The sequence below is a fragment of the Rhinopithecus roxellana genome, chromosome 2, assembly GCF_007565055.1.
Source record: "Rhinopithecus roxellana isolate Shanxi Qingling chromosome 2, ASM756505v1, whole genome shotgun sequence".
NCBI classification, from domain to species: Eukaryota; Metazoa; Chordata; class Mammalia; order Primates; family Cercopithecidae; genus Rhinopithecus; species Rhinopithecus roxellana.
Genome location: NC_044550.1, coordinates 131,974,188 through 131,993,383, shown reverse-complemented (window position 1 = coordinate 131,993,383; position 19,196 = coordinate 131,974,188). Strand labels below are relative to the sequence as shown.

At 58.6% G+C, this 19,196-nt stretch overlaps 1 protein-coding gene across 3 annotated transcripts in view; it reads left to right on the top strand.

Annotated features, from left to right (window-relative positions):
• The window catches only part of HTRA3 (HtrA serine peptidase 3), a 38,597-nt gene that overhangs the window by 5,260 nt on the left and 14,141 nt on the right, over window positions 1-19,196 (top strand). For all 3 annotated transcript variants that reach the window (XR_004055696.1, XM_010384418.2, XM_010384419.2), the window contains exons 2-5: window positions 7,521-7,620; window positions 11,547-11,769; window positions 16,797-16,991; window positions 17,763-17,795. Coding sequence is in view for 2 of the 3 variants with exons in the window: in XM_010384418.2 (XP_010382720.1) it covers window positions 7,521-7,620; window positions 11,547-11,769; window positions 16,797-16,991; window positions 17,763-17,795 (551 nt within the window). In the remaining variant the exon portion in view is untranslated. The remainder of the gene's footprint in view (window positions 1-7,520; window positions 7,621-11,546; window positions 11,770-16,796; window positions 16,992-17,762; window positions 17,796-19,196) is intronic.

Below are 19,196 nucleotides of genomic sequence, written 5' to 3'. Positions count from 1 at the left end.
GCCGCACTGGAGGACTTGGAACTGCTGGCAGAGCTGCTTGGCCAAGAGCCTTCGCCAAGGCCGCCAGGAGCCAGGAGTCCAGCCGGACTGGAGCTGAGACCAGGGCGCTGTGCAGCTGCCCTTCCTGCCAGGGCTTGGCCTAGCAAATGCACCCTCACCCCATCTGCCAGCCTGCAGTCTTCCCCCAGCAGGCCACTGCCCTCCCATGAAGCCCCACACAGCGGCCTGAGGGGACTTGGCGAGACCTGGACCTTCCCTGCTGAAAGCTGGGCCGTGACTCCCACGGCCTCAGGACTAAGCATAGTCTCCTGGCGGGTTCGCAGGCTTGGTGCCCCCAACCACTGCCTCCTGCCCACATCACCACAGCCACAGATCCCTGTGAAACCCCCATCCTGCATTGTGAGGGACCAATGGCAATGCATGGAGCCCAGAAGAGGACGAAACCACCTTCAGAATGAACAGAGGGCTAGATCAGGAGGGCTTTCTGGAGGCGGTGGCATCTAGTTGTAGAGAGGCAGGTACAAGGGGGCCTGTGCCTCCCACAGGCTCACCAGGGCCTGCCAGGTGGTCTGAATGCCTTCCACCCAGGCTTGCTTTGAGGGAGGGAGGTCACCAGGTTTTACAAGGATCAAGCGTGTGACCCTGGGCTGTGTTCCAGGCCCACAAAGCCTTCAACACATCACTGGGGTATTGATATCCTGGTTCTGTATGAGAAAGCGTTCAGGGAGCTATAGGAAGCTGCCCTCGGTCACTCAGGTAGGGATGGATGGATCTGCCCTGAGCCCAGGTCCCCTGGTTCCCCAACCAATGCTCTGAATACCAGGCAGGCCCCTAGTACCTTGGGGAAGTGAGGCCTTACTTAGTTTTGACGAGGGTGTTTGTGGACTAGTGGATGAGACAGGGTTTAAAATCACAGACCCCTGTCCTTTATGCAGCCAAGACATGGCGAGGACACGTCCATATGTTCCCCAAGCTGAAAGCCATGTCTAGTGCAGGGGCAGCAGGTGACTCCTGGAATTGTGCAGTGTATAGCCTGCCCACCTGTGTGCATTACCCTGCTCCAGCACACAACGGGCAGAGCGCCAGGTCTGGGACCCAGTTCTGTCCCTCATGTCTGGCTGCTCAGGGCGGAGTCCCAGCTCTACCCCAGAAGTCTCTGAAGCTCTTTGTACCTCAGTTTCTTCATCTGTGAAATGGATAACAGTGGCGCCCTCCTCACTGGTCACTGGACAAACAAGATGATGGACTGAGTGTGCTTTGCACAGTGCCAGGCTCATAGAAGGTGATGTGAAGGAAGGATGGCAGGTGGACGCGTCTTACAGAAGTGGAGTTTGTGAGAGTGAAGGAGAGAGGTCGAGGAAGGGAAGGAGCTGGAAGGCGGTGTTTGTGGAGGTGCTGTCATGTGCTGGCCCTGCCGGAGGGAGTTTCATTGGCCCCGGTCAAGGCAGGGAGGGCTTCCTGTAAGAGGAGGGCCAGGGGCTGTCTTCCTTGCCTTCAGTGGCATGGATGCTCAGAGGCCTGCCTGACCCATGGCACTGTGCACAAGGACCAGCCTTCTTGGTAAATCACAGGCAGGCTGGCAGCAACGCCTCCTCCTCCTCCGAGGGGCTGGCCGCGGCCCAGCTGGGTGTGGAGTGTCACAGCCAGAGGAGCCAGGCTGGCCCCACATTGAGGACGGGTCTAGGTTGAGCTCCCCTGGGGCTGGACAGGCTGTCACATTTGCCAAGGGCCAGCATGGAGCAGGGGAAGCGCCAAGGGCAGGGCCTGGCTGTGCACCTTGGGCAGGTCCCATGACCTCTCTAAGCCTTGTTTCCTTGCCTGTAAAATGGACTCAGTTCCTGTCTTGCAGAATTGCTGCAAGAATTCAATGAGATCACAAACTTCGGAGCCCAGCCTGATGTCCCGTGCCCAAATCGCGTCCCGCCTGCGAGGTGTGGCCCGTGGAGGGGGAGGCAGTGGGTTGCTCTGGGCCTGGACTGCAGCCCTCGTCCCTCCTGCGTTCCACATGGACACGTCCCTGGGCTTGAGGGTGGCAGACAGCAGCATCCACGCCACAGGGAGCCACAGCTGGACCTGAGGCTTGTGGGGGGCACAGTTCACTTGGGGACATGGCTGGGCGGGGGGGCGCACAGTTCAGTAGGGGACAGGCAAATTTTCCAGAGGAGAAAAAACACAGGAAGCTGTCCTGGGAACTAATTAGACCCAGGAGGCAGCCCCTTGTGGTGGGCGGGGCTGGGGGCTGTCGAGCGGGCCCCTGGAATGGCTCCTCTGTCTCTGAAGAGCATTCATTCGCTCCCTCATTCGCTTCCTGCCCACTGCTGCGGGCCAGGTCCAGCCCAGGTGCAGGGGTGCAGGCCACAGGCACACTCCCAAGGGACCAGCTTTGGGAAGGGTACGAGGTGCTGTTGGGCCCAGAAGGAGAGGTAGATCACCGCACCTGCAGAGTCAGGGCAGGCTCCCCAGAGGAGGTGCTGCTGGCCTGGGCCCTGAGGAATGACAGGAAGGGCATATTCCTGGCAGAGAGAACCACATGTGCAAAGGCACAGTGACAGGAGGCTGTGTGTGCAGGAACTAGAGCCGAGGTCCATAGGGGAGAGTGGCAGCACGTGAGGCTACAGATGTCAAGGGGACCAGGACACCCCAGGCCTTGAATGGCCTGCTAAGATGTTGCTTTCTGGTCTGTAGACCATGGCCACTGTTATGGACAGATGGTCACAGCCTGGGACCCATGGCTATCCACTTATGGCTTGTCTATCCCCAGCTCACAGCTGACCACTGGGTGACAGAGGGGTCTGCTAATTGCACAGGGCAATAAAAGAAGAGGCAGGGACCTTAGAGATGGAGGAACAGAACTGAGTGTCGGTCCCAGCTCTGCACATTATGTGCAAGAGGGACTGATGCATACAGTTGGGCAGGTTGTGCACTGCACAACTGCAGGGAAGCTGGCCACTCTGATATTTGTCAATAAGGGCCTGGAGTTACGCAGTGCACATACCATGCAGCAGCACAAGGTAACCTGGCGGGGTATCTGGGCCTCAGTGTCGCCATCTGCTCCATGGCAGTTATGACTGTCCAGAGCCAGCACGTGGACCTCCCTCAGGGTCGGCCATAGTCCACCAGGACTCCTCGGAGCTCCGTCAGGCAGGGCTGTTGTTGGAGCTGGAGCCCCGGCACCCTGCTTGTCTCCCCCGCGCCCTGCTGTGCCCCTTCCTCTCCTGGGAGGTGACACCGGACACCTAGTCTTGAGCCTTGATTGCTTCGCTTTGTGTCAGGGTTTTCCCGACTGAAACTTCTGGGGCCTTTAGATTCCAGTTTATTGAGGGGAAAAAAAAGGCTGACAGCTGAATCTGGTTGAGACTGACTGTTGAATCTGGTTGAGACTGACTGTTGACTTCAGAACTTTGGCTCGAGGATGGGGTGGGGGTGGAGGTTGTCAAAAAACCCCAAATAAACAGAGTCTGCTTCCCAGCCATGGGGCCCACGGTTTTCCTGTGGAAAGAGGCAGTGGGAACCGCGTGCTCCTTTCCCCTGATTCATGGCTGATTCATCTGCGTGTTGGGAGGAGGAGCTGGAGCACGGAGGCCCCTGCCCCCACCCCACCACCCACCGAGGTCCGCTTAAAGAGACAGGACCTGGTGGGGCCCTGCAGGGGTGCCCCAGGCTCTGGGGTTGCCCAGACCCTGAAATCCACCAGACCTGGGCCAGCGCCAGGCCTGCCCTCCCTCAGTGAATGATCTTCGCCTCTCAACCTCAGTCTCCTGGGCCATAAAATGGGCCAGTGCTGCTACTTTTGTGAGGCTGCTGGGAGACTTGGTTAATCAGCCGACTCACATTCTTTCTTCAGGGTGGTGTTTGCAGACCTACTGTGTGCTGGCTCAGAGAGCATCAAGAAAGGCACCCTTGAACTTCTCTCCCTTCTCTCTGTCTTCCTCCCTCCTCTCTCCATCCCTCCTCCCCTCCTCTCTCCGTCCCTCCTCCCCGCTCCATCCCTTCCTTCTGAAATGTCTCACCTTGTGTTGGTTACCACTGGGGTGTGGAAGCGAACCAGACAGTCTCTGTCCCACAGGAGCCTGGGGTGTGGGGTGGGCACATGCAGGCTTCTCTTTGGAGACTCTGTGGGAAGTGGGCCACCTCCCAGCCCAGCCCCGCCCCACGGCCCTTCTGTCTCAGGCCTTGCTCTCCCGCCCTGTTTTATTTTCTCTTTGAAAAATGAAAAAAAGTCACTCTAACTTTACCCCAACCCCAAATAACCACCATGTAGTAGAATTTTGATGTTTCCTGCAAGGCTTTTACTTAACGAATATTTTACAGAGGGTTTAACAATGAATCGTCCCCTCTAAAATCGAGTGGCATCTATTTTAAGTAACCTCTGGGAGACCACACTGGGGAGAAAGTCCTTCCAGTGGAGGCCTCAGTGCCGTGTAGATCTTCAGGCTGGGTCAGAGTTCAGGAGCCCAGCAGCCCAGGGGCTTGAGGGGGTCCAGGGGCTCAGCTTTGGCCCCAGCTCTGCTGCCCCCTGTGGTGAGACCTGGGCCAGGTCAAGCAGGGGGTGGACGGGGGGGCCCAGAGAACTTTCTGGCCCTGGGTGTTGGAGTGTCTGAGTCCAGGATGGAGACACACAGGAAGGCAGCCTTTTCTAATCACCCGTGGGAGGAGAGGCGCTGGCATTCCTCCTTCTGCTGTGTTCACACTGGGCCCAGGTCCCCGTCTGCCGTGGCTGCCTGCACAGGCAATGTGGGCTCAGCCTATGGCTTTCCATGTGCTGTGCCCCTGCCCGTGGGCTCTTCCAGGCCTGGATCAGGGCACCTCTGTACTCACCCAGCCCACGCCGGGCTCCCCTCTGCCTCATCCCTGGTGATGCTGTGCCGTCACTGGGCAGTTGCTGACTTGACCCTCGCCCCCAGCTGAACCACTGTGTCTCCAGCAGCCATCACGGGTGAGCACACGGAAGGCACCCTGCACGCATGGATTGAATAAGGCTGTGAGCAGGGGCTGAGCAGCAGCTGGGGCTGCTGGGGGGCTGCCTAGAGGAGGCAGGATTAGGGCCGGGCCCAGGACCGGCCAGAGCATCTTGGTAGGGAGAGTAGAGAGAGGTCGTGCAGGTGGAGGTGTAGAGAAGTGGGTGATGAGCAGAAACTTGAGTCGGCAGCCCGACAAAGGCCACGCGGTGAGAGAGGTGATACGGTCCCGACTGGGAGCTGTGCCCATGCCCTGGTGCTTGTCCTCAGGTGAGGCACATGGGGTGCCAGCCTCAGGCCCCAGGGCACGCAGGGGAGCAGCAGACCCGCTGAGTCTTCCCTGGTGGAGGGAGGAGGGCCTGGGCCTGGGGGTTGCCTTGGGGTCCCCCGGGTCATGGGAATTGTTGGTCTGAGGGCATCTTGTGAGAGCTCTGAACCAGCTCCGAACCTCACCAAGGCAGCAGGCTTTGTGGCTGGTATCCTTCCTCTCTACTTGGGGGCTAGAAAATGAACTCAAGTTCCCAGGGGCAGGCAGGAGGAGCGGACAGGCCTGGGCTGCTTTCTCGGGCCACGCGGCAGCTTCACCTCACCAAGGCAGCCGCCCGCTTTGTAGGTGTGGAGCAGGGCAGCACATCCCTCATGGAAGCAAACGTGGGCACAGAGAGCCCTGGGCCCACAGAAGGCCCTGCCCCTGGGGTGCTTGTTAACGTGACCTCTGAACCTGAGACCCCACTCTGCCACAGTAGTTTGATCTATGAGGAGCCTCGCGGTGGCCGGCGTCTCCCAGCCAGGCTCTAGCCACCCCAGACAGGCGGCCTTTGATTCAGGCTGACTGAAGTGGACGAGGGCTGGTGTGGCTGGTGCCTGTGGGCCGGTTGAGAGGCAGACATCGGAAGTCTGGGAGACCCAACACCAGAGCTCGAGCCAACCCCCCAGGTCCCAGCTCAGGCTAAAGGGCTCTTCAGGGCCTTGGGGAGCCGCAAGGCAGAGGTGGGGGCACCCAGGGCAAGGAGCTCTGGGGCTTGCATTCAGATCCTGGTTCTCCCCTCCCAGTCATGTGTCCTTGGGCAGAGGGGTTCTTCTTATGGAGCCTCAGTGTCCCCACCTTTAAAATAGAGGCAAAGTTTTCTCCCCCCAGCTGCCCCTGGAGAGTTGGGGAAATGAATTGGGATGTGCCTGGGGATTGCGTTTGCCCCGTGATGATTCCTGGAGCATGGACCATGGCCTGGGTCCTGCCCCGACAGTGGCATCCAGCAGCGCGGACCGCGGCCTGGGCCCTGGCCCCACAGTGGCATCTAGCAGCATGGACTGCAGCCTGGGCCCTGCCCCCACAGTGGCATCCACCACGGTACCTTCGTGCCTTTGGACGATCCAGAAAACCAGATTTTCCCTCAGTCCCCATGCTTGGCCACTTCCCAGAGATCAAGAGGAATGTGGGCTGCAAAGTTGGACATTATGGACTGAGCCCTCTTTGCTCCCCATCGCCAAGATGGCTGGGTGCCCGGTGGGTGGGTAGCCTCCCGGGCAGGGACTCGAAGTTTGCAGTCCTCCATACTCAGTTCCCACAGATGTGGTAGGAGGGCATCTTCAGTCCCATTTTCCAGATGAGGAGTTGAGGCCCAGAAAATATAAGTGATTTGTCTGAGGCCACACAGCTAGAAAGCAGACAGGCCCAGCCGAACTCCTAGTGTGTGCAGCCTCCAGCCCTGTGCTCATTCCGGGGCCCGGGAACCACAAGCGAGGCTGAGCAGTGTGCGTTCCAGATGGTGGGAACCAGAGCGATCCTGGCGCAGGCCCATGCAGGGAACCCTGAGGTCTGTGGGCCCCGTGCCACCGCATGCCTCAGGCCTGTGGTCCTGGCAGCCACAGCCCCCACTACTGACGACAGCAGGAATCTGAGCCCGGGAAGGGCCCAGAGAAGTTCGTGAACCATCTGGCCAGTCGGGCTGGGGTGTGGCCAAGTTAGACACAGATGTATGGCCCTGTGGACTCAGAAATTGGCAGCCCTTTTGGCCCAGAGGGGCCACACTGTGTCCGGGCCCGGGTAGCTCATAAAGGTCACCCAGGGGTCTTCCACTACACCCCCGCCTGGACACTGCTGTAGCTCCGGGGCTCGGAGGGACCAGCGGGAGCCCATGAGGAGAGGGCCAGTTCTCTCCTGTAAGGGTATTGCCGCAGCATGAGGGAACAGACAAGGCCCAGGGGGACTGACCCGAGATCCGGCCCCAGCCTCACTCCCATGTGGCCCAGGGCAATGTCCTAACCTCTCTATGAACCTCCTGGCCAGCCTGGCAGGGTCCAGTGAGAGGGATGAGGAAGCCCAGAACATGGAAGCCTTTTTAACCATTCTCGGGGTGGGCGAGTCCCCTTCCCAAATGCCTGGTGTCACTGCACTGCTGTGGGGTAGGGGTCCCCAATGGGCTCAGTGTGGGCTGAGGCTGGCTGGGAACCGGGACAGGGGTCTCAGGAAGAGCCTCCTCCTCCTGCCCCCTGGGCATAGGCCTCTGGGAGCTGGTAGTATCAGGGTCTCACTGACACACCTGGCCCTTCCCGCCAGCGCAGGTCTCCGCCAGCTGAGCAGCCCGCGCTACAAATTCAACTTCATCGCCGACGTGGTGGAGAAGATCGCACCGGCCGTGGTCCACATAGAGCTCTTCCTGAGGTTGGTGGAGACCCCTCGCCCCTCTCCGCCTCCCGGTGTCCCCCGGCACACCGGCCGGCTACTGGGGCCCAAACCAGGCTTGATTCTGCAGCCTGGGCCACAGAAACTGGAGTGTCCTGGGGTCAGGCTGACCTCAGTCACATCTCCCAGCTGCCTGTGTGCCCTGGGGAGAGTGACTCCACATCTGCTGGAGCTGTAGGCACCAAGAAGGTGCACAGCTGTGGGTCTTTGTCCCTTGATGCTGCCACCCATGCTACTGGGTTCCTGCAATGTGTTGGTCTTCCTGAGGGGCTGCGCAGTAAAGCAGACACAGAACCCAGTGGAGGAGATGCTGGGAGGCAGCAGGTGTGTGTGCAAGGAGCAGACGCACGGCAGGCAGAGAGCAGGGCTCGGGGCAGTGGGAACCAGGGGCTCAGGAGGCCTCACAAGCTGAGCCTGAAGTAGACACCCTGGGAGCTGGGCCAGTGGCACAGGGCAGTGGGGGCAGCTCAGTAAGCACGGAGGCCTGTGTGGCCAGAGCAGGGAGGAACGAGGGCTGGATGAGTGAATGCACAAATCAGTGCACGGATGAGTGAGGGGAGGAATGAGTGAGTGAGGAAGTGGCAGAATGAATGAGTGAGGGAGGGAATGAGTGAAATGTACAAGGGATGAGTAAAAGAATGAATGAATGAGTGAAGTTGGTCAATAGGGAAGCAGGATGTCCCAGCCCTGTAGAGGAAGCGGTGTGTACTGTGTGGCCTCACGCCCTCTCCTTGCAGATGCACAGGCAAAGCCTCCTCCCCTTCTTCCCACAGTGCCTGCCCTGGTCCCTGCCACCATCCCCCACCTCCCCCATCACAGAGACCCTCTGAGCTGCTTTGGGGGAGCCTTGCCCTCAGAACCTGCCACTGTGCAAACTGCCTAATGTCTGATCGCTCACACCGAATCCTGAGGGCTCGTCCCAGATTGACTTATATCCCGCGGAAGCAGACTGAATGACTCTTCTGAGGTTTAGAGTGTCTCTCCCATCCACCTTTCCTAGCCCTTTGGCCCGTGGGTGTGGACAGAGCTGGCAAACAGCCTGATGAGGAGGCCCCGGAACCGAGCCTCATTCCACCCTGATAGGGATCAGACGGCAGGTCCAGGCGGACAAGGAGCCGGCAATGAGCAGTCACCAGAGGCTGCCGGCCAGGGCTCCAGGGACTTGCTTGTTTTCACCGCACTTTCACTGAGGCCTCCAGCCTCCTCGTGAGGAGGCTCCACTGCCCTAGGCCCGCCACTGGGTACTGAGAATCTGGTGGCTCATCAGGAGAGCCCAGGAGTGATTCCTGCTCCAGAACAGCCTCCCTGCTGGCTGGCTCGGCCTTGTCCTGTCCAAGCCCCTGTCACTTGGTGTCACTGCCCCTCTGCCCTCCCCATCTCGGGCTCTTCAGCATAGGCTGTGCTCCTTGAATGGGGGTGCGAGAGCACATGACGGGCACACAGCACCTCAGCGTCACATCCTCCACACCTGCTGGGAGCGCCCTGGGCTGTGGGCTGTGTGCGTGTAGCCTATGTTTCTCAAAACAACCCTGGGGGCACCACCCATGCAGAACCCATAGCCTTGGTTGCCACCCTGTCCAGTGCCCCATGCTGATGGGCCTCTCACTGCCCCCTTGGCAGCACACTGACCCCTCACTGCCCTTCCCTCGGGCCCCGGGCCCTGAGACGTGTCATTGAGGAAATTATAACTGGATGCGCTAAGTGGCACATTGCTGGCCTTCCAGGAGGTAGGAATGGGGGCAGCATCTTTCTGGAAGGCCCCGGCCACCAGGCTCTGAACCAGCTAATTACTGACTCACCCCTGCTGGGAGGCTATTTCCGCCCTCAGAGCCTCCAGTGGCTGATGCCCTGAGTGGGTGGGTGAGACCCAGCAGACAAGATGAGACAGATGCTCATCAGGCACAGGCCTCCCAGCTGTCACCCCTGACCTGAGGTCTGGATGTGGGCATTTTCTGCAGACCCTGCAGGTGCCAGGCCCTGGGAGGCACCCTGGGGCTTACACAGGCAAAACAGGTGCAGTTCCTACTCTGGGGCACACACGGAGTGGGTGTGGCAGAAGATGTGAGTGGACAGATGCTGGGGTCACCATGCAGGTGGCTGAGCAGCCAGATGCCCAGGCTGCCTGGGGCAGACCCCTGCTATGCCCTTTGCCCACCTGCCTGACCCAGGCAAGTAGTTCAGCATCTTGGGACTCAGTTTTCTCACTGTGAAGACCTGAGAGTTAGGGATGACGGTAGTTTCTTGTGGCTGCCATAACAAAGTGCCACAGACTGCATGGCTTAAAATGACAGAGATGTTTGCTCCCATGGTTCTGGAGGCCAGAGGTCCTAATCAAGGTGTCAAGGTCCTAATCAAGCCAGACTGCTTTCTTCTGGGGGATGTGGGGAGAGTGTCCCAGGCTTCTCTACTGACTCTAGTGTTTTCCACAGTCCTCAGTACCCCTCGGCCCTTAGACTCCTCTCTCTGCTCTCTGTCTCCATCATCTCATGGCCTACCCCTCTGTGAGTCTGGACTCCCCTCCTCTAAAGACACTGAGGACCCACCGTGATGTGACCATAACTTCATGACACCTGCAAAGATCCTGTTTCCAAATAAAGTCACATTCACGGGTCTATGGGGTTAGGACTTGGCTGTATCTCTTGACAGGGATACAGGTCACCACAGCACCACCCTTGCAGGGTGCCTGTGAGCATTCAATGGCCTGCCTGTCTCAGAGGGAGTGCAGGGTGGCATTTGCTGCCATCCCTGGTCCTGTGGGTCACAGCGAAGCTCCTGTCCTTTGCAGAGACGTCACCTCCCTGCGTGTGCTGAACGCTCCCATCCCTCCATGCTTTGTGTGTCACACATGGTTTCGGGCCCTGAGGGGGCCAATTTTCCTGGCTTATCTCTGCTAAGCAGCCTCAGGGAGTGAGTACCTGCTCTGGGCTGAGCCCCACGCTGGGGTCCCGAAGGCTTCCACCCTGGAGAAGGTCTCAGGCTGTGTCTGGTATTCAGCCTCCTCCCCTGCTGGACGTGGGGCTGTGGCTTCTACTCAGACAGCTCTGGTGAGAACTGGGGATCGTTGCCCATCAGCAAACATCAGTGCAGACCCAGGCCAGCTCCACCCCATTCACAGAGAGCAGGGCCCAGGCTGGCCTAATCTGTTCCTGTGCACCCCTGCCCTCGGGGTGTCTAGGGCTCGGGTCCTGCATCTGCCGGCTGCCAGCACTGCCACATTTGGGGCTTTGGGCAGCTAGCCTGGTGGTGGGGGTGGAAGGAGGTGAGAATAAGCATTTCCCAGCCCTCCCAGCGCCCACCCCCTCTGGATGATCAGGAATCTGCCCCAGCCTCTGGGAAGCCTCCGTTCCTGGGTACCTGCTAGAGACCCGGAGGATGCTGTGTGCGCAGTGGAGCTTTTCCCCTAGAGCCAATTATTGTCCTGTTTGTTGAGAGGCATTTAGGAGCCCAGGCATCACCACTTGGCGGAGGAGGTGTTGTTGTCCTATTTCCCATGTGGAGAGACGAGGCTCAGAGAGCCTCACCAACCTGCCCACGGCCAGGCAGATAATAAGTGGGGCCTGGACTTGGGATTAGCATCCTGATCTGTCTGGCTCCGTGCTCCGTAGTCAGCATGGCGAATGCAAGCTGGGAGTCATCTGACACATCTCAGGCAGCCCGTCTCATCTCAGCAAATTGCAGCCAGAGGTGATCATCATCACCTCTTTATGGCTGTGAATGTGTGCAGGCGCCAGTGACTTGGCCAGGTCCCACGGCCAGGATTCAAATGGAGGCTTGAAGGACTCCAGACCTGTGTTCTGTCAGCCACATACTGGCTCTGCTCCTCGCTGACCAGCCCCGCCACTGCACCCAACTCTCCTGCGTCCTAGCCCCACCCTAAACGCCTGCCTGTGTCTCCCTGGCTGCAGACACCCGCTGTTTGGCCGCAACGTGCCCCTGTCCAGCGGCTCTGGCTTCATCATGTCAGAGGCCGGCCTGATCATCACCAATGCCCATGTGGTGTCCAGCAACAACGCTGCCTCGGGCAGGCAGCAGCTCAAGGTGCAGCTACAGAATGGGGACTCCTATGAGGCCACCATCAAAGACATCGACAAGAAGTCAGACATTGCCACCATCAAGATCCATCCCAAGGTGGGTGGGCGTGGACGGAGGGGCGGAAGCACCTGGGGCTGGGCATGGCGGCCTCTTCCCAGATGCCGGACCCCAGAGGCGAGCTAGCCTCACCTTCCATCGGTCAGTGGGAGGAACCCGGGCCCAGGGAGGACTGGCACCTGGCCCAGGGTCACGGCTCAGAAAAGACCTGGAGCCCAGGTCTTTGGACTCCTTGCCCTGTGCTCCCTGAGCCACTAGATGCAGGACAGAGCCAGGAAGCGTGCGGCCCACAGTGGGTGGGCTGTGGTCCCGTATCACACCCCATGGAGGTGCTTCACTTTCCTACCTGGGCCCACTACTGGGGATGCACCTGCCCCGTGGGATGGCGTCTGGGTGTGGGCGTGGAGGCCAGTGGGCTGCGTAGGGAACACTTGGGACAGGGGCCCCATCCCTCCACCTTCACATCTGTACCTCCCACCAGCTGACCCACCAGAGGCCTGCACTGAGGCCCCCAGAATCCTCTTGTTCCTCCACCAGCTGTTTCCGGAAGGTCTGCTCTCAGCCGGGCACTGACTGCACTCCTCTAGTTCTCACCACAGGCCTGGGAGGAAAGGGCCAGTATGAGTCCATTTTCACACTGCTATAAAGAACTACCTGAGACTGGGTCATTTATGAAGAGAAGAGGCTTCGTTGACTCACAGTTCTGTAGGTTGTACAGGAAGCATGACCGGGAGGCCTCAGGAGACTTACAGTCATTACGGAAGGCAAAGGGGAAGCAGGCATGTCTTCTCATGGCAGAGCTGGAGAGAGAGAGAGAGTGAAGGGAGATGTGTCACACACTTTTAAACCATCAGATCTCGTGAGAACTCACTACCACGAAAACAGCATGGGAGAAGTCTGCCCCCATGATCCCATCACCTCCCACCATGCTCCTCCCCCAACACATGGAGATTACAATTTGACATATTTGGGTGGAGACACAGAGCCAAGCCATATCACGGCCCTCATTATCTTGGGATTTCAGATGGGGAAACTGAGGCTTGGAAGTTAGGTAACTTGCCCAAGATCACAGTGCACTGGAGCAGGGCTGGCCCGCTCAGCTAGGACCCTGGCCTCCCTCCAGCTTGTTCTTGTCTTGCCCAATGCCATGGTTTTGTGACCCTGGGGACCCAAGTCGAGTTACCTGTGGCCTCCCCATGCCATGAGGTCACTGAGTCCCATGTCTCACACCAGCGTTGGACCCGGAGCTTCCCTCGGGCTGGGAAGTTCACCTTGGCTGGTTTGAATTTGGCTTCCTCTCTTTCTGAATGAAAGTTTACAGCATTTGTGATGAAGTCTTTTGCAAAGGGGGTTTCCTCTTGCCCCATCAAGGGAGAGGAGATTTAATGGTTCCAAGGAGTTCCCCTAATGGGGACCCTTCCCTGCTTTTCAGCCCTTTCACGGTTGCTATTGAGTCTGGGGGCACCTCCATTTTAAAGACAAGGAAACCCACTGAGGGGTGTGCTCAAGGACAGGAGTTGGCAAATTTTCTTTTCTTTCTTTCTTTTTTTTTTTTTGAAAAGGAGTTTCGCCCTTGTTGCCCAGGCTGGAGTGCAATGGCTGGAGATCTCGGCTCACCACAACCTCCACCTCCCGGGTTCAAGCGATTCTCCTGCCTCAGCCTCCCAAGTAGCTGGGATTACAGGCATGTGCCACCATACCCGGCCAGTTTTTTTGTATTTTTAGTAGAGACGGGGTTTCTTCATGTTGGTCAGGCTGGTCCCGAACTCCTGACCACAGGTGATCCTCCCGCCTTGACCTCCCAAAGTGCTGGGATTATAGGCATGAGCCACCGTGCCCAGCCTTTTTTTTTTTTTTTTTTTGAGCTGGGTTCTTGCTCTGTCACCCAAGCTAGAGTGCAGTAGCAGGATCTCGGCTCACTGCAACCTCCACCTCCCAGGTTCAAGTGATTCTCCTGTCTCAGTCTCCTGAGTAGCTGTAACTACAGGTGCCTGCCACCACCCCCGGCTAATTTTTGTGTTTTTAGTAGAGATGGGTTTCACCATGTTGGCCAGGCTAGTCTTGAACTCCTGACCTCAGGTCATCCCCTTGCCTTGGCCTCCCAAAGTGCTAGGATTACAGGAATGAGCCACTGTGCCCAGCCCCCAAATTTTCCTTTCCTTTCCTTTCCTTTCCTTTCCTTTCCTTTCCTTTCCTTTCCTTTCCTTTCCTTCCTTTCCTTCCTTCCTTCCTTCTTCCCTCCCTCCCTCCTCCCTCTCTCTCTCTTTCTTTTTTGTTTTTTTTTTCAGGGTCTCACTCTGTTGCCCAGGCTGGAGTGCAGTGACACAATCACAGCTCACTGCAGCCTCAAACTCCTGGGCTCAAGGAATCCTCCCGCCTTGGCCTTCCAAATAGCAGGGACTACAGGCACGCACCACCACACCTAGCTCATTTTTAAATTTTTGGTAGAGACAAGATCTCGCTGTATTGCCCAGGCTGGTCTACAGCTCCTGGGCTCAAGCAATCCTCCTGCCTCGGCCTCTCAAAGTGTTGGGATTACAGGCATGACCTGGGTGCCCAGCCAACAAACTTTCCATGAAGCCAAATGGTAAATATTTTATCTTTGCAAGCCCTGTGGTCTCTGTCACAACCATGCATCTCTGCAGTGGCAAGAACGCAGCCATAGGCTGCACAGGTGGGTGTGGCTGCGTTCCAGTAAAGCTTGATTCACAAAACAGGCAACGAGTGGCGTTTGGGCCTTGGGCCAGTTTGCAAACCCCTCTCAAGGACCCCCATGGGAAGAGGAGAGCAAGACTAGGGGCAGGTTTGTCTGTCCCCTTCCGGCGGCTGTGGCAGAATGCTGGCAGGACTGGGGGAGTGGTGTCCAGGTGGGGCTGAGCAGGATGCCCCACCAGCCACCTGTGGCAAATGGGTGCCAGCAGAGCTAGTGTGATTCATGTCCTGCAGGCCCTTCTCAGCACCTATGGCTATGACCTGAGGTGGGAAATGCCCTCCTAGCCCCTAAGCATTAAATCGAGCCATGCAAAGGCTCCTGACCCTCACCTGTGCACCCTCCTTGGGTGCAGGAGGATGGGCTGCCCCTCCCCAGCTCATGGCCCTCACCTGTGCACCCTCCTTGGGTGCAGGAGGATGGGCTGACCCTCCCAGCTCACGGCCCTCACCTGTGCGCCCTCCTTGGGTGCAGGAGGATGGGCTGACCCTCCCCAGCTCATGACCCTCACCTGTGCACTCTCCTTGGGTGCAGGAGGATGGGCTGACCCTCCCCAGCTCATGGCCCTCACCTGTGCGCCCTCCTTGGGTGCAGGAGGATGGGCTGACCCTCCCCAGCTGACAGCCCTCACCTGTGCGCCCTCCTTGGGTGCAGGGAGAATGGGCTGACCCTCCCCAGCTGACAGCCCTCACCTGTGCGCCCTCCTTGGGTGCAGGAGGATGGGCTGACCCTCCCCAGCTCACAGCCCTCACCTGTGCACCCTCCTTGGGTGCAGGAGGATGGGTTGACCCTCCCCAGCTCACAGCCCTCACCTGTGCACCCTCCTTGGGTGCAGGAGGATGGGCTGACCCTCCCCAGCTCATGGCCCTCACCTATGCACCCTCCTTGGGTGCAGGAGAATGGGCTGACCCTCCCCAGCTCACAGCCCTCACCTGTGCGCCCTCCTTGGGTGCAGGGAGGATGGGCTGACCCTCCCCAGCTCACAGCCTCCCGGGGCTTCAGACGTTGTTATTTCTGCCTCTTCAGCCGGTCAGCAATGGAAAATATCTCTCCGGGTCCTCGCCTTCCAATGTGCAGGCCTGGTTCTGCCCCCTGGGGTTCTCTCTGCCATTGTCTGAAGCTTCTTGAGCCCCAGCGGCACACAGAATAAAGGAGCGACCTGAGCCTTTCCCTCACCAGCACCCACCCACCAAGTGCTCCTTTAATCCTGTGCGGGGCTCCACATCGCCCCCGTTATTGATAGCTTTCTCCTCGTATGGAAAGCTAGAAACTTTCTCATTTGACATGATGGTGTATAGTAAAAGGGAAGAGGACTGAAACAGTGAGAAGGACCAGTGGCCTGGTGGAGGGGAGCCGTCCAGAGGGTCAGAGGCATGGGGTCCTGCCCCACTGATCTCCTGAGCCGGGGTGAGGCTCATGCGACCTGGCGGATCGCAGACCCACAAGAAGCTACAGGGTAGTGCCACAAGGTCCCAGGAGCCTTTCCCCAGCTTCCCTCAATGGTGACATCTTAGGTAACAGGTGTAAAACCAGAACCAGGAAGTTGATGTGGGTATGAGCACAGAACCGCCTTCCCCGAGTTATGTGTGCATCTGAGCTTCGGCACCTTCTAACAGGCACCCGGGACCACCTTCTCGGAGTGTGCACCACGCGGCTTCTGGAACGCAGAGCCCGGCTGCCCTCCGAGCTCCCAGCCTAGTTGCAGAGTCAGATAATCAGACAGGCTCCGCTGGCCCCACGCAAAAGCAGAACAGGAGTGTGCAGGTGTCTCAGTGTGCACGGCGGGAGTGGAGCTTGGCTAGTGGCTTCACCTCTCCAGGCCTGAGTCCCCCGTGTGTCTGTATTGGAAGATGAGACTGAACTGGATCAAGGATTTCAGAGCTGGGGCTCCTGGAGTCCTTAGCTGGGCTGCGGGGGCCCGCAGATCTCTCTTCATCAAATGCGTCAGTTTGTGTGTGGTGCATATGCAGTAGTAGTTTTTACCAGGTGTCTGCAGCTTTTACCAGATTTTTAGAGGACATGTGACCATCAGATCATTGGGCTCAATAACCTTGGAGGCTGTGGTCAGCTGCACCCTCTGTGCACCGCCCATGATGAGCACCCATGCCTGCCCTGGGGCAACCTTTGCTCCCTGGCACAGCTGAGCCTCTGTTCCATGGACTCCAGCCCTGGGTCTCAGCATGGGGCTGCCCTGGTCTTGGTCTGCACTGGTGACCTGCCTGAGCCTTCGCAGTCCTGACAGCTTTGCACAGATGTGCCTGCCTTCTCTGGGACACCCCGTGCCAGGATCTGACTCTGGTCCCCACTGAACGTAGACGGCTAAGCCTCCCTCTCTGTATCTTCTTCCCTCTCCTAGAAAAAGCTCCCTGTGTTGTTGCTGGGCCACTCGGCCGACCTGCGGCCTGGGGAGTTTGTGGTGGCCATCGGCAGTCCCTTCGCCCTGCAGAACACGGTGACAACCGGCATCGTCAGCACTGCCCAGCGGGAGGGCAGGGAGCTGGGCCTCCGGGACTCCGACATGGACTACATCCAGACGGACGCCATCATCAACGTGAGTCCCAGGGACAGGAGGCCGGGGCACCTGCCATCTGTGCCCAAGACCTCAACCTCAAGGTAGTCTTTGACTCAGCTTGCCCCCATCCCCAGAGCCATTCTGTCACTCGACACATCCACTTGCTAGAAAGTTCTCTCTTTACATTCAGTGGAGCTCTACTCCTGTGACTTCCACCCCAGGGTGCCAGTCATCCTGGGAGTCAGAGGCTGCGGTCTTCCTTCGGGCAGCTTTTCAGAGAAACAGAGGCATGGCCATGGCCTGGAAACACCTTTGCCCAGCTTACACACCCTGGCCAACACCACTTGTCATTATTATTGTGATTATGTTGCTGGCACCTGTAGCATCCACAAAGCACTTCACGCAGATGCCGCAGATCACGTCCGTCCAGCTTTGCCGTGACTCGGGCACTTGGCTGGAATCTGAGTCTTTGTGGAGGGTCCCCCAGGCCAGCAGGATAGGAAGTAGCACCTCCATTCTCCATGCGCCAGGTGGTGCTGCCTGGTCTCAAGGGTGTAGATGCCAAAGCAAATGGTTTGCGCAGAGAACAGTAACAGTCAGACCTCGGTCATCAGGCAGCCGTCCACATGGCCTCTGTGGGCTTGGCCTTCTTATCTGTGAAATGGGCACAGCACTGAGGCCTTTCCATGCTGCTGAGGATGAGATCTGCTTATGCGTCTCTGCACTGGTTAGAGGTAGAGCTGGAAGAAGGAGCTCCGGGAACCCTCGGGCGGGGTCAGGCACCGCTAATGCTGTTTCCTCCCCCTGCAGTACGGGAACTCCGGGGGACCGCTGGTGAACCTGGTAAGTGTCCCCTAGAGCCCAAATCTCTAGGTTTCTGGGGCTCTTCTCACATGGGGGACGCTCAGCCTTGAGGCGGGACAGGCCCCACAATATGGTCCTAGAACCTTAACACCAACTATCAGGAGTGCGGCTGGGCTGGAGGCCTGGAAGGAGGAAAGACCAAGACTGCCCCAAGTGCCTCAGGGATGCTGGTGGCCACCAGGAATGAGGACTCACCCACGAGCAGCAGCTCAGTCCAGGGCCATGTGCCTGTCAGGGGAGCTGGGGCAAGGGAGACGCAGGTGTGGGGCTGCTCACCCCAGCCCTCCCTGCCCTGGGTGTACACACAGGATGACAGGGGCATCCTCGTTCTCCCCTTCCCAGTTGTGTCTTGAGCCTCAAAGTCAAGCTCAGCCTCATCCCAGGAGAGATTTTTCCAGAATAAACCAGGAAGCTCAGTTCAGAGCTCCTAGGCCCTGAAGAATCGGATAGTCTCACCCCTGGAGCTCCTGTCCATGGCGGGGGAGGTGCCCAGATGTGAACAAGGCCCAGCACCATGTGAGCCACATGAGATGGCTCTGGAGGGATGCTGGGCAGGAAGACCTGGCAGCTGATGTGGGATCAGGGAGGGCTTCGTGGAGGTGAGCATTATACAACAGCCATTGAGATTGAGGAAGACAGGGTACAGGAGGAAGAAATCCCAGGGAGAAGGCACAGCATGAGCATTGAGGGAAGTTTAGGGAGGGGAGATCAGACAAGGGGACAATGAAAGGGTTGGTCACCCATGTCCTGCTGCCTCAGGCCTCGTGTGCAGATGGGGCTTCACCCTGTGTGCCCGAGATGTCTCCCAGGCTTTTGGCAGGGCTGAGGGCATGCCCTGGCTTCAAGGAAGTTCTTGTGTGTGGTTTAGGCTGGAGGCCAGGAAGCCAGGCCCAGGAGGCTGCTCCACGTGGTCCAGGCAGTAGAGATGGGCACAGAGGGCCAAGGGTGGACACAGAACTCGATCTACTGGATCTCACACTTGGCTGCTCTTCCTGCCTCCTGAGCTTCCAGGGACCAGGAGGACAAAGGGTGCCTCGACCCAAAGCTCTGCCCCAGGCCCCAGAGGGTCCCCTGGTGAGCTGGCCAGGCCCTGGCTGGGAGGGCAGGGCTAGGGGTATATGCCAGGCTGTAGGGTGGGGCTCCTTTCCAGGAGCGTGCCTGAATGTGAGGTTCCCAGGGGCTAGGTCAGATCCTGCCCAGGTGGCACCAGCCTCATGGGGGGCAGGGCAGGTTGGGAGGGGCCAAACCAAAGAGAGGGATGGGGCTCAAGGAGCTCCCCTGGCCCTACTTGTCAGCCCCCCACTTCTGGAAGAAAGGGACAGACATGGTCTCAGTACCCAACACGCCTCACCATGTTCCTGCCTCTCTCAGTCCCTCCAA